Raw genomic sequence first — 14,717 nt, 5'->3', positions numbered from 1 at the left:
TACCTGGATTTGTAATTTATTCTGACAACAAGCTCAGAAGATCCTTATTCTCAAGCAAGAAAACCTAGATACCTTGGACATCGCAGAATTTGGTACAGCTGTAAATGTGAGGATTGGTGGCAGAGCAGTTGCTTAACTTGCTATGGTCCTGCATTCTGTCCCTGCCGTGACTCTGTTCTGCCCAATACTTTTGGCTTGAGTTTTGGCAGATATTGGGACGAATAAATAAATCCTATAAAACATCAAATTGATTGTGTGTGTATGTGTGTTTGAAATGTCTTTATATATGCCTTTGAAAATGGAGGAGGCTACCAGGTGTGGTGGCACACACCTTTAATCCCAGCTCTCGGGAGGATTGCTGTGAGTTCAAGAACAGCCTGGTCTACAAAGCTAGTCCAGGACAGTCAGGGCTACACAGAGAAACAACAAAACAAACGAGAGAAACCCTGTTTAAAAAAAAAAAAAAAACAGCAACAACAACAACCCAACCAACCAAACAAGGCAAAACAAAAAAAAGAAAGAAAATGAAGGAATCAAACAAATCTAGAAACTATTTTGTTGCCTGATAGTAAGCAGCTCACTCCTTCCTTCAATTTTATTTACAGTAACTAGTTTATTGAATTGACTCATAATTTCTATGGCAATTCACATTATGTAATATTAGGATTTTTTTTTTTGTGAGGAGTTGAGATGGATTAAAATATTTTAATTGTATTTTGGAATTCTTAGAAAAGGGAAATAGATCTGGCTGCCCTCGAACTCAGAGAGCACCTGCTTCTGCTTCCCAAGTTCTGGGATTAAAGGTGTGTGCTACCATGCCCCAGTAATAGTTTTTCTTTTTCACTTTTATTTGGTTTGTTAGGTTTTTGGTTTTTTGAGACAAGGTTTCTCTGTGTAGCTTTGGCTGTCCTGGACCCACTTTGTAGATCAGGCTGGCTTTGAATTCTGAGAAATCTGCCTCTTGCCTTCCTGAGTGTTGGGATTTACAGGCGTGGGCCACTGCACCTGGCTGGAGGTAATATTTTTACTGCTAGACTTATTTATATTGTGTGTATGAGTGGTTTGTCTGCATATATGTACATATACCATTTGCGTATGCAATATGTTTCTTATCAAATTAAAGGCCTAAACTAGTTTCTAATTTTGAAAATGGGAAGCTCTTTCTTGTGGTTGTTTGGAAATGTACAGTTTGTTATCTGCTCCTTACTCCCCCACCCGCACACCCCAGCCACTTTTTAAGTACTTTAATGAAAGTCATGTTTTTAGGACTCTTAAGTTTGAGTTGTCTTTTGAGGCTGGAAACATCTCCAATTTTCCATTGCAGGAGATGCTGAAGAAGTGTCATCTTTGTATGGAGTCAATAGTACAAGCCAAAGACAGGCAGGCTGCTGAAGCAAATAAGAACGCTAGCATACTGTTAGAGGAGCTAGACCTGGAAAAGGTAACGGAAGATTTGCAGTGGGGCTCTTCTGCTCTTTCTCCCTGAATTCATAGTCTGTCCACGATGTTTACTTTTGTCTTCTGTTAATACTAATTTCTTTGTCTCTAGTTTGTCACAAATGGTAGTAGTTATTATTTAAGTGTTTACCAAAGCTGTTTTTCGTAGTGGTGCACACCTTTTATCCCAGTGCTCAGGAGGGAGAGGCAGGAGGATCTCTGCGAGTTGAGGCCAGCCTGGTCTACAGAGTGAGTTCCAGGACAGCCTAGGCTGTTACACAGAGAAATCCTGTCTCCAAAAAACAAACAGAAAAATAATAATTGTAATTTGTAGCACAAGGGGGAAAGTGTGTGTGTGTGTGTGTGTGTGTGTGTGTGTGATTTTTTTTTTTTTTTCCGTTTGTTTGTAATTTTAACAAAATTTTATTATAGGGATCACATAGACCTGGAAGGAAGCATATATTCTATCTAGATTTTAGTCTTATTTCAATTAAATTTCTTTTAATTCTCAACTACAACCCTAATCCCTATATCTTATGCATTGCCAATAAATTTATCAAATGCCACATCTACTACAAGGCACAAGTGACAGTTTCAGACAGTTTGTATGTTGAGTTTGTCTTTAATACAAGGTACTGATCCCAGGCCAGTCTTGAACTTGGTAAGTATGTATCCTAAGGCTGATCTCAAACTGAAGATTCTCTGTGTCATCCTCAGTGTCTTGAAATTACATACATAGTAACATGTCCATCAGGTTGTTTTAAGTGAAAGCATATCTTACATGTTGCTTTCTCAGGTAGAGTGAAATACTTGGGCAGCCCCTGGCTCCTCTGTGCTCTTTTCTTATGGCAGTTCTTTTTCACACCTATATAATCTAGGTTGTCTCAATATGATATTGAATAGTTTGAGATCCAAATTCTGCTGTTAACTTCTTTATTTTTTAAGATTTATCTTACTTGTCAGAAGAAGGCATCAGAACCGTTGGACTGTAAGTTAGAACCAATTTTGAGCTGCCTATTCAAAAGATACAGCCAAAAAGAGGGTAGAAAGCTCTGAGTGGTAGAGAGCTTGCCTAGCTTCCAGATGGTTCCCACGTCAGTATCTAGCAGTACTACACTGCTCCTCCCTTCAAGAACAAGCTTCCTTCTGAGAAGTGTCTTTACTGCCTAATATTATTTCCTTCCCCCAAGCAAGGCCTTGATCAGTGTTGGATGTGTCTTCAGCCCTTTCTACCAGTTTTCATGATTGCTATCATCTAATATAACAACCCGTCTTAAAACCAAACCAAACAAACAAAAAAGCCAGCCAACAGCAACAACAAAAAGAAAGCCAATAACTGTTTAGCCAAGATACATTTGTACCTATGATGATGTCTGTATATTAAGTACATAACAGAATTTACAACATAATTGTAAACTATTAATCCAGAAAGTAGCTTAATGCACGTGGTGGTGCATACCTTAGCCCTCCAACCCCAAAAAATGTGTAAAAAAAGAAAAAAGTAGGGAAAAAAAAAAACCTCAGTCGTTAATTTCTTTTTTCTTTTATTAGAGTAACATGTTCAGTTTAAACCATGAAGCAAAGAAAAATACCTTATGGCTAAAATTAAAAATCTAGTACATTACTGAAAGTTTTTTTTTTAAAGTTATTGTATATTTTATAATTATTTATAATTAACATATTAAGGAATTGTAAGACCTTGTAAAAATCTGCCCACAAGTACTGTTCCTTACCACTCTCTACAATTTTTAAAATTCGTTTTGGTTTTAGGGCAGTGACTCACTATACACCCTGCCTGGCCTCAAAACAGCTGACTATGTGGACCAGGCTGCTCTCAACTTATAGAGAGCAGCCTGTCTCTGCCTCCCAAGTGCTGAGGCGGGTATGCCTCCATACCTGGCTTCAAAGGTAGTTTTAAAAAGTGAAGTGCTGGCCTGGACTTGATTCCTTTAATCCCAGCATTTGAAAGGAAGGACAGGTGGATGTCTGGGTTTGAGGCTAATCTGGTCTCCATAACCAAAGGCTATATAATGAGTTCTTGTCTCAAAAACAATAAACTACAAGCTAAAATTGCTTTATAGGTCACATTGTCAGTCCATGATGGCCATTCTTTGTTTTGATCATCTTGGATCTTCTTGAATGTCCTTAGAAGCCCTACTGTTTTATTTTCCCTCCATGCTACCTTCCTTTGTCTTTTCAGTTTTGAACATTCATTTTGTTTTAAGTTTATGTAAGGTTGCATATAGTCCAGTCTGTCCTAAGAGTGATTGTATAACCGAGGCTAGCCTTGGATTTTGATTTCCTAAGTGCTTGGAGTATAGGTGTTTGCCATCATAACCTGGCTGTAACATGTCTAACATTTGATTTTACCTAGCTCTCTCCACCAGTACAAAGTATATGCTGTAGAATGGTTGATACTCAGTCAACTGTGTTGAATAAATAAATTCATAGTATTTATTGAATGAACAAATAAAAAGTGTTTATACATTGTAAAAGTGTACTTTTTAGTAACTGTAATGCAGATAAATCTCTCATACTTGCTGTTCTCTCTCAGTGGCTGGGTGCTGGTTTTATGCCATTGTGACTCAGGGATTCTCTTGAAGCAAGAGGATCAAAGGTTGAGGCCAAAATACTTGTTTTTGCAGGATATTAGCAATTTGAGTTATGTTCTTGACAGTATGTATACATATATACAATTTGTTGAGATTGAATCTTGCCCTTTAACCCAGACTGGCCTCACTCCATACCACCCCCACCCCATATTTTTTTTCTATAAATGTCCCTAACTTTTTAAAATGTGTAAGGCTGTCTGTATATACAGCCCCTTCCCTAAACTCTTAAGATGCTACATGAAAACACCAGTCCCCCATCCCAGCACATGTGTGCCATGTGGTCATCATGCTTTTCCTTTCTGCTTCACTGCCTCTTCAAGCTGTAGAATCATTTACATCACACTGCCCTTTCACTCCTTGCTCCATTTTAGCTTATATCCTCTACCCCAGTAAAATACATGTGTTTAGAAAAGGAAAATTAATTCTACCTTAACAGCTTTCACTTTGCACACACAAAGTAAACTTTGCACTTTGCAAGCCTTTCATGCTTGCTAGTCACAGTTTCCTCCTGTTTGCATTCTACCATTGCATTCTACAATCAGCCACTGTAATTGTGGATCAAAAGCCTCCCTGCCTGGGACTGGACTTGTTCAAGTGCCTTCTTTGTTTTTTTGTTTTTTGTTTTAATTCCCCAAGCAACACAATAAAATAACTTCATGTCATGTATTAACATGCGGTTGTATGCAGGCCTTGTGCTGTCTAGAAGGGATGTATGCATCCTAGTATTTTAGTGCTGATGAAGTAACAAAGTGATTTTTTTTTTAATCCCTTTAATATGGATCAGTAGTTACAACACTGCGTTCCTGTTTTAATTTAGTCTCACTCACCCGGATCATTTACTCCCACCCCTGTCCTCTTTTAACCTTTAATAAGACTTCATATTATATCAGAAAGCAAATTGTAGCATCAAAAGAACAGTTCCAAAAATCTTCTCCACTCTCTCTAGCCACCCAGGAATACTGTCTACCGGGCCAGGGACTAGATACTTTTAATAGCCACATACACCCCTATTTGTGCACTAATAATCTGGTGTATCCTATTCATTGTTGGAACATTCTTCCTTTTTGATACATTATTTCCCTTGTTTTCTCTATCACCATACAGTTTTATTTTGAGACGTCATCGTCTATATATCTCTGACCCTCCTTCATGCTGGGTGGGATCCTAGGTGCCTTGCTCTCTAGGAACTTCTAAGTCAACGGCTACATACACAACCTTTGAGGGGACAAAAAAGGAAACAACGTTTTAAAGAAATGTGTGCATGTATGTGTGGCCATAGGATTGCACGCTGCGTCCGCACAGCTGCCCGCAAATATAATCCCCTGGGGCTGGGGTTTCGGGTGTCTGGCATGGACGCAGAGAACCAAGCACAGGTTCTTGGGAAGAGTAGCAAATATGCAGTCTTTTTTTTTTTTAAATGATGCTAACTCCAGTAGGTATATTCCCCAATTGGCTTTTCATCTCCTTGGTAGGGTGTTCCCACGCTGGGGGCAGGGGTGTCTCCTTTGCTGGTTCTTTACTCTTTTTGCATTTTTTTCCCTTCTTTTGGTTTTGGTTTTATAGCCATGGCTAGTCTAATATGCATTCTGTAGCCATTGTTGGCCTTTAACCGTGGCAGACCTGCCTTAGCTTCCGGAGTGCTGGAGTTACAGGTGTATGAAATAAAATAAAGACCGACAAGTTTTAAAACAGAATAAAATTTAAAGGCTCTTAAATACCCTAAGTGTAAAGTGTTTAAAGAAAGAAAACAACTTTTACTATTTCTAAAATTCATTTTCTATTCTTGTCAGCTCCACTAGTTTACTTGAATACACCAGGTACAATTCTGCCTTATAACTTGCACATCGGTATTCTGTTTTTACTTGAAATACTGAATATCTTGTACCTTCATACAACTTATGTCACCCTACTAAAATCTATGTGAGGCTAGTGATATGGTTCAGCAGATAGAGTTACTTGAAGCTAAGGCTGACAAGCAGGGTATTTATGCCAGAGCACAAATGGTGTTGGGAGAGAACCAAATACCACATTGTTCTATGACCTCCACTCAACCATGCTGACAGGAAAAATAAACCAATGAATAGAGAAACATTTTAAGCAAGCAAACTCACCACCTGCCCCCATACTTATAGTTTCTTATTGTTGTTAAGGATTCAGTGAAGTATGATTTATAAGTAGTTTAGAAGATGGACTATAGAGCTATTGACAGCACTGGTGCTCTTCTAGAGGATACTTGGGTTCATTCCCAGCTTGTACACGGGAGACTACAACTGTCCAGTTCCAGAGCAGGGAATCTGGTGCATTTTTCTAGCTTCCTTGGGCACCAGCACTTGTGCAGTACCCAAACCTAACTAACACAAGGGCAAAATATATAAATTCAGAAGAAACTTCTGTATCCAGCAAGTAGCCCTTTGTTATGTCCTGAGTAACAACATGCATAATGACAACTGTTCATTACAGCACATAGTGGTAGAATAAAATACATGACATTTAAAGATGGATGGTGGTGGTGCACTCCTTTAATCCCAGCACTCAGGAGGCATAGGCAGTTAGATCTCTGAAGTTCAAGGCTAGTCTGGTATACAGAGAAAATTTGAGGACAGTCAGGACTGTTAGCAGAGAAACCGTATCTCAAAAAACAAAAAGAAAACAAAACAAAAATTTAAGGAAGGAATCTAACTCTATGATAATGTTATCACAGTGTCTGATTGCTAAGGGTAACACACAAAGCCCTGAAACATACCAGGCAATAAAGTGTTTCTCTTGAGTTCAAGACAGGACAGCCAAGGCTGTTAGACGAGAAGCCCTGTCTCAAAAAAGGAAACAGCAGCAAAAATATATGACGTTTCGCATCAAAGTTTGAGCATCCATGGATTTTGGTTTTTTGCTGGAATCAATTCCCTGAGGAGACTAGGAGACAGTTAGGCTTCCTACATTATCACCTTCTACAGGCCCCAACCTCTTCTCTTCATATAAACTGGGTGAGGGCATAGGGTTTTTGCCATGCCTAGCACAATATCAGGTTAGCAACAATCTTTCTTTACAGCTAAGTGATGTCATTTACCTCTGTGCTGTGATCCAGCACTTGGGAGGTATAGACAAGAGAATAGGGAGTTTGTTGTCAGTTTTGGCAACAGGGAGAGTTTGAAGCCATCCTTCGCTGTGAGATCCTGCCTCAAGGAAACAAACAGAAAAGAAATGCTAAATATTCAGGCTTCTAGGCTTTTTGTTTTTTGGGGGTTTTTTCTTTATGCTCTTTGTGCTTGTGGAATGGTTTATTGAGGAAGCTGGCCTCCCATTTTCCTGCCTGCCTCCACATCTGGAGTGCTGAGGGTACAGATAGGAGTCACTGTAATACATGAGGATATTTTTGCTTTTTAAGAATATATTCAAGGGGCTGGGCGTGGTGGCGCATGCCGTTAATCTCAGCACTCAGAGGCAGAGGCAGGCAGGCCACCTGCTCTTCCAGAGGTCCTGAGTTCAATTCCCAGCAACCGCACAGCCACCTATAATATGATCTGATGCCCTCTTGTGGCCTGCAGGTGTCGTGCCAGAGTCCTGTATACTAATAATAAATACATCTTTGGAAAAAAAAGAAGAATGTATCCTGTGGCTAGAGAGATGGCTCCGAGGTTAAGAGTGCCACCTGCTCTTCCAAAGGTCCTGAGTTCAGTTCCCAGCAATTGCATTTTGCCTCATAGACATCTGTAACAAAATCTGGTGCTCTCTCCTAGCATGCAGGCATACATGCAGGGAGAACACTAGATACATAATAAATAGATCTTTAAAAAAGAAAGAAAGGAAGAAATGTATTCAGCCAGGCAGTGGTGGCGCACACCTTTTTTTTTTTTTTTTAACGCCCTTTACTCTTTTTTTTTTTTTCTTATTTTAAGATTTATTTATTTATTATTATGTATACAGTATGCTGGCTGCACATCCACCTGCAAGCTAGAAGAGAGCATCAGATCACATTATAGATGGTTGTGAGGCACCATGTTGGGTTGCTGGGAATTTGAACTACAGGACCTCTGGAGGAGCAGTCAGTGCCCTTAACCTCTGAACCATCTCTCCAGCCCCCACCCTGTACTCTTAAGTCCAGTCCTTGACTTTTTTATACTTCCCTCTCCCAAGTGGTCAAAACCAGACAGGGAAACCACGAGTCTTGTTCAAGAGGATTCAGGTGTAGAACTGATTGCTGGCTTCCTTTCTTTTCTCTTCCAGACTTAGCAGGAAATTATAGTTACTCCACCCTTTTAAGTAATGGAGAGTGTCATCTATTAGTGAACTTGATTGGTTTGTTTTGGGACTGGATTATATGCTATGTAGGCTAAAATGACCATGAAGTCTTGATCACCTCCCCCTCTTGCATCCGGCAGAAGTCTTATACCAACAAAGAGAAGCAGTCCCTCTTTTCCTGCTCTTTAGACTGGAGCTTTTGTACTTTCAGGAGACCAGCAAAAACTTTGAAAGGGTACTGTGCAGGATGCTTGTGTCACCCATATCCTCCTTATCTGCTTCCCTTCTCAAAAACGAAATTTCTAATTTCCTCAATAAAAACTAAGGATAGTTCTTATCTATCGGTGGCTGTGAACCATGGCGTTGTGCACTTGGCCAGCTAAGACCCAGACATATATGTAAAGGTAGGACAGTTTCTGAAAAAGACTTGTGCTGGCGCTAGAGCTGTGCAGAGTGCTCTCCTGGCAAGCACAAGGTACAACAGGACTAAAGGAGGAAAGGAAGCTGAAAGCACAATCAAGGGAGGAAATTAATTCATGTCTCTAATGCCAACTCTCAGGAAGTTGAAATAAGATGCCAGAGAGTTCTGGCCACAGTGGGGATGTTTTTAATTTGTGTTTGTTTGGAAGACTGACTTTGTAGCAAGAGGCACAAAAGAGAAGTTAGATCATTTTTTTTAGAGGCTTCTACTCAAATGAAATACATTTGGCCATACTACAGAAAAGAGTTTTAGGACCAACCAATATGCACTAGAATTGGAGTTTAATAAAAGCAATGGGCTTGCTGGGCATGGTGGTGTACACCTGTAATCCCAGCTTTCAGGGAGGCAGAGGCAGGCAGATCTCTATGAGTTCAAGGCCAGCCTGGTCTACAAAGTGAGTCCAAGACAGCCCAGGTTACACATAGAAATCCTGTCTCAAAAAACAAAACAAAACAAAAAACAGCAACAACAAGGAAAATGTTTGCATGCAACTTATTACTTTAAAACTGGCCTAGAGCTCAGATACTGTTCTGCCTGTGCCTTTTACTATGCAGATTACTGTTCAGGTGTGGTTACATGTCATGTTGCCAGCAGTAAGTTGAATCCAATGACTTTTAATTTGAAAGCTTACTAATTGCCTTGTAATAAATGACAGTTATGTGCCTACTTTTATTCAAAGTGATCCTAGTATTGTATTTCTCTTTTATTTATCTGTTTTTACCAGTTGAGGGAAGAAAGTCGAAGGCTGGCTTTGGCTGCCAAAAGAGAAAAGCGAAAAGAGAAGAGAAGGAAAAAAAAGGAAGAACAAAGAAGGAAATTAGAAGAAATTGAAGCCAAAAATAAGGAGAACTTTGAACTCCAAGCTGCTCAAGAAAAAGAAAAACTTAAAGTTGAAGGTATTTTTCTGAATTGAACATCGATTTTAAGGCCACAGACCAAACTGTACATAGTTGCACCTAGTAGCTGAAATTCATTTACTTGGTAGGCCAAGGTTAAAGGATCAGGTTCAAGTCCTGTGTGCGATATATAATGAGGTTAAGGCCCGGTTGCGCAATTTGGTAAGATTCTTTCAAAAATTTAAGGATGCCACCATGTAGCTCTTCTAACTCCTGTTTGTGGTGAGCTAGGTCTTCAAGACAATCCTTGGTACTAAAAAAAATTATTTAACCTAGGCACAGTGGTGTCCCATTTGGGAAGTGGAAAGCAGAAGGGTCAGGAGTTCAAAGTCATCCTTGGCTACAAAGTAAGTCTGTGCCTAAGACTCCTGATTACAGTTCCTTTAAACTGGATGTGGTGGTTCCTATTTATAATCCTAGCATTCAGAGAGTGACGCAGGCCAAGTAATGAAGGCAAGGCTAGCCGTGAACGTACAATAAAACCCTATCTCCTGTCTCCCCCAGTTTTTGCATTCAGTGTCTGAGGACCACAGATCAGTGTGCTTGTTTAATTCATTGACTCATTCCCCAACTTTTTGTTTAGTTTTTGGTTTGTTTATGTTTTGTAATTCTTTGGTTTTGAGATCCATTTGTTGTTCTTAGCTCTGACTAGGGTTGCACTCTTAAAACCTCTTACCCCAACCTTTCAAGTAGCTTGGATTATGGACATTTTCTTCAATTCTTCTTTTCAAAACATTTAGGTATATGTGCTTAGTCTTTCTCTTTATTTGAACTGTTTACAGGTAAACATATGCATTGTATGTAACTGCATATAATACTGAGTATTTTCCCATAAAATGACATATATTCATAGAAACATTGCTACACTTAAATTAATAATTTTATGTAAAATGTGATACATGATTCATGTGAATACTGTTAAATCAGTCTTATCAGTGAATGACTAATTCAATATTGCTGCTTTTCTAGAAGAACCTGAAGTCTTGACAGAGCCTCCAAGTGCCACTACCACCACTACCATAGGAATATCTGCTACCTGGACTACTTTGGCAGGTTCCCATGGTAAAAGAAATAATACCATAACCACCACCAGTTCAAAGAGGAAAAACAGGAAAAATAAAATTACTCCAGAAAATGTTCAAATTATATTTGATGATCCACTACCAATTTCATACAGTCAGCCAGAGAAGGTGAATGGAGAGTCCAAGAGCAGCAGTACCAGCGAGAGTGGGGACAGTGACAACATGAGGATTTCCAGCTGCAGTGACGAAAGCAGCAACAGCAACAGCAGCAGGAAGAGTGACAATCATTCACCGGCTGTGGTCACTACCACTGTGACCAGCAAGAAGCAGCCGTCCGTTCTTGTTACATTTCCAAAGGAGGAGAGAAAATCCGTTTCTGGCAAGGCTTCTATAAAGTTAGTTCCAAGTTCTGCTTTTACTGGTGTCGTGTGAAAATTTCTTGTGAAACAAGTAAAATAAATATTTTTGTATGGTAAAGAATACTGAGATGTTGTTAAGATTTTATGCTGAGAAAATAAATTTTTTTCCCTATGTAATTTTTGGTGATTGTTAAACTTAACTCATGAGAAGCATTGATAGTAAAGCAGGGCATGGTGGCACCTGCCTGTAATCTCAGCATTTGGGAGTCTGAAGCAAGAAAAATCACAGATTCGAAGCCAGCTTGGGCTACATGTTGACTTCATTGTAGGGTGAGCTGTGTAGCAAGACCCTGTCTCAGAAAATAAAGTATTGATGTGTAGTTTCACAGTGTTATATTCTGCCCCCTGTATATTCTTAAAACTGGCTCTTTGTTGTTACATGTTAACTAGTAGAAAAGTTATAAACAAGATCCTCATTTGTTCTCTCTAATTAAATAAACTTAAATAATAAGCTATGTAACATGTTACCTTTATCATTTATAATTTCCTGTGCATCTGTTCATTATTAATGTACTTTCCCTCCTTTATTAAAGATTGTCAGAGACTGTCAATGAAGGGACCAGTAATTCTCTGTCAACTTGTACAAAATCTGGTCCGTCTCCTCTTTCCTCTCCAAATGGGAAGTTAACAGTAGCAAGTCCTAAACGTGGGCAAAAGAGGGAAGAAGGATGGAAGGAAGTCGTGAGGAGGTGAGTGATTATTGGTTTATATTGCAGCTAGTTGCCTCCCATCATTCCCAGGGTTGCAGATCAACTCATGTCGCCAAATCAGATCTCATCAACAGACAGCTTTTTGGTATTTCACATGCCAAAAAAGTCAGTGTTCAAAACAAGATTGAGGCATCATGGCAGGTGCCTTTCATCCCAGTACCCGTCTTTTAAAAAGTAGTAAGCACTGAGAAAAGATGCACTTCTCATGAAACTCTCCTTTTCCTGTCACGGGGTTGGACCCAGGGCCTCTACCATGCAGGTGAGTGTACTTCTTGCTTGAGCTATCTCCCCAGCACATTTTTTTTTTTTTTTTTTGAGTGAAGGTTCCATATTGGACTGAGTTGTCCTTGAGCTTCTGATCTTTGTCTTCAACTCAGTGCTTGGATTATAGGCGTGGATCACCACAGAGGGCTCATCTTCCATCTCAGATGGTCCTCGTAAGCCTCGGCCTCCTAAGTGCTAAAGACCACAGGCATGTGTCAACACATCATTGCTTAGTCTCTCAGACTCATACCCCCACCCCCAACTCCCTCCACCCTACCCTCACTCCACCTTGCAACCGTTTTCTTTTCAGGGTCTCACTGTGTAGCTCCAGGTAGCTTGGAGCTCTTTGTAGAGAAACCTGGTGTTAAACTGTTAAGAAAGCTGCCTACTTCTGCCTCCTGAGTGCTGAGATGCCACCATACCCAATTCACCTATCTATGAAAGTTTCTTAAATTGACTTGTTAGAAACTTGTATTATCTCCCTTTTTGTTTTTCAGCACTGGGGATAAAACCAAGGGCCTCAGTGCTGGGGAAGTGCTCTCCCACTGAGCAATCTCCCCAGCCCATATACCTTTAACTAATTAGAAGATTTAAAGTTGAAATGTGCCCTGGTGGCACATGCCTATAATCCTGACTCTTGGAAAGTAGAAGTACTGGAGGAACCGCTGTAGTTCAGTGTTAGCCTCAGTTACACAGTGAGTTTTAGGCAAGCCTGGGGTCTGAGATTCTCATGTTCTCATTACAAACAAACAAATAAAATTGTAATTTTTATGGGCTGGAGAGATGGGTTAGTAGTTAAGACTACATGCTTATCTTCTAAAGTACCTGAGTTCAGTTGCCAGCACCCGTGTGGGACAGCTCATGGATGCCTGGAACCTGAGTTTGAAGAGATTAGACACCGTTTTCCAGCTTCCACAGGCAGCTGTGCACAAACGGCATCCAGTGACATAGGCACACATAAAGTTACCACTTCCAAGTTGTCCTGAGATTTCCACATGTATTTCCTGACACGTGTATCACCACTACTACTACCCCTTCACTGATAAAATGCAAAAACCCTTGTAATTTTGCAAAGCCTGGCGTGATAGTTTATACTGGTAATCCAAGCACTTGAGAGTTGGTGACAGGAAGATTGTTTGACTTGGAAGCCAGTCTGGCATGAGAGGCTGTCGTACATAGCCCAGATAGGCCTTGAATTCACTGACAAGTGATCCTCCTGCCATCAGCTCCCAGGTCTTAGCAGGCTAACCTAGGTACTGTTTTGTTTTGTTTTGCTTTTGTTTTCCTTTTAATTTCTACTAGGCTTTTCTTTTTCCTCGCATGAGTCCAGTGAATAATATGTGTAGATAATCAATTAAATGCTTCTGAAAATGTCAGAGAAACAAGAATTTTCATAACATTCTTTTAAGACCATTATAAATAAACAAGTTAAACAGAAAGGTGCCTACAAAATGTCTTTCTTTGACCTTTAGGCAAAATTAGATCTTTAAACTATCCCTCTTAATTTGCACCACCAGGATTTGCAGGGATAAAATAACATGATAGTCAATAAAGCAAACAGTGAGATAAAAAGCTAGGCTAAGACAAAATCTAAATGTGTTGACCTGGCAAGCCTGGAACTCAGAGAGACACTCACCTGCTTTTGTCTTGAGGGTACTGGGAATAAAGGAGCCTTGTGTTTATCTGGATTAAGAGTAAATAAAAAGCCTGGCATGGTAGTGCACACATGTATTCCTAGCACCCAGGCAGAGCAGGTGGGTCACTGAGTTTGAAGCCAACCTGTTCTACAAAGCCAAGGCTCCAGTACAGCCTAGACTAACATAGAAAACAACAAGCTGCTTGTGGTGGTCCACACCGTTAATCCCAACACTTTGGTGGCAGGCCAAGTTCTGCTTTTCTGTCCTGTCAAAGCTACATAGTGAGATCTGTATTTATCCTGTATTTAAATAAAACGGCTGGGTGTGGTAGTACACACCTTTAATCCCAGCCCTCGGGAGGCAGAGGCAGGCAAATAGTTTGACCAGGCCAGCCTGGTCTACAGAGTGACTCCAGGACAGCCAAGGCTACACAGAGAAACACTATCTCAAAGATGAAGAAAAAGCGGGCTGGAGAGATGACTCAGAAGTTAAGAGCACTGGCTGCTCTTCCAGAGGTCCTGAGTTCAGTTCCCAGCCACCAGATCAAAGCTCCCAACTGTCTTTTGAGTCTAATGCCGTTCTCTGGTGTGCAGGTGCACATGCAGGCAGGGCACTGTATACATAAAAATAAATCTTTGAAATAAAAAGAATAAATATAGGAAGCTTATTTAGTCAATTCTCCATTTATAGTAAGATCCTCAGTAAACATTATTTTCATTATAACTACTACTAATGTTTTGTCTCATTTTGTTAATTTATCTTTGCAACTTTTAAACAGGTCAAAAAAAGTGTCTGTTCCATCGACTGTGATATCCAGAGTGATTGGAAGAGGTGGCTGTAACATCAATGCTATTCGGGAATTCACTGGTGCGCACATAGACATCGACAAGCAGAAGGACAAGACTGGAGACCGCATAATAACTATAAGGCAAAGCTTGCTTGCTTCTTTGTCTTATTTTCCTTAATATTAATTATTTCTTATGTATACAGCATCCTGTCTGCA

The 14,717-nt window shown here is 40.0% G+C and overlaps 1 protein-coding gene across 7 annotated transcripts in view; it reads left to right on the top strand.

Moving 5' to 3' along the window:
* Positions 1–14,717, top strand: part of Ankrd17 (ankyrin repeat domain 17) — a 148,533-nt gene that overhangs the window by 112,345 nt on the left and 21,471 nt on the right. For 6 of the 7 annotated variants that reach the window (XM_051170266.1, XM_051170265.1, XM_051170268.1 and 3 more), the window contains 5 exons: positions 1,325–1,441; positions 9,491–9,662; positions 10,632–11,079; positions 11,637–11,792; positions 14,493–14,642. In XM_051170266.1, coding sequence (XP_051026223.1) covers positions 1,325–1,441; positions 9,491–9,662; positions 10,632–11,079; positions 11,637–11,792; positions 14,493–14,642 — 1,043 coding nt within the window. The remainder of the gene's footprint in view (positions 1–1,324; positions 1,442–9,490; positions 9,663–10,631; positions 11,080–11,636; positions 11,793–14,492; positions 14,643–14,717) is intronic. The other variant, XM_051170267.1, reaches the window with a different exon arrangement.

Source organism: Acomys russatus, chromosome 28 (genome assembly GCF_903995435.1).
Source record: "Acomys russatus chromosome 28, mAcoRus1.1, whole genome shotgun sequence".
Lineage (NCBI taxonomy): Eukaryota > Metazoa > Chordata > Mammalia > Rodentia > Muridae > Acomys > Acomys russatus.
This window is presented reverse-complemented; position numbering and strand designations above follow the sequence as displayed.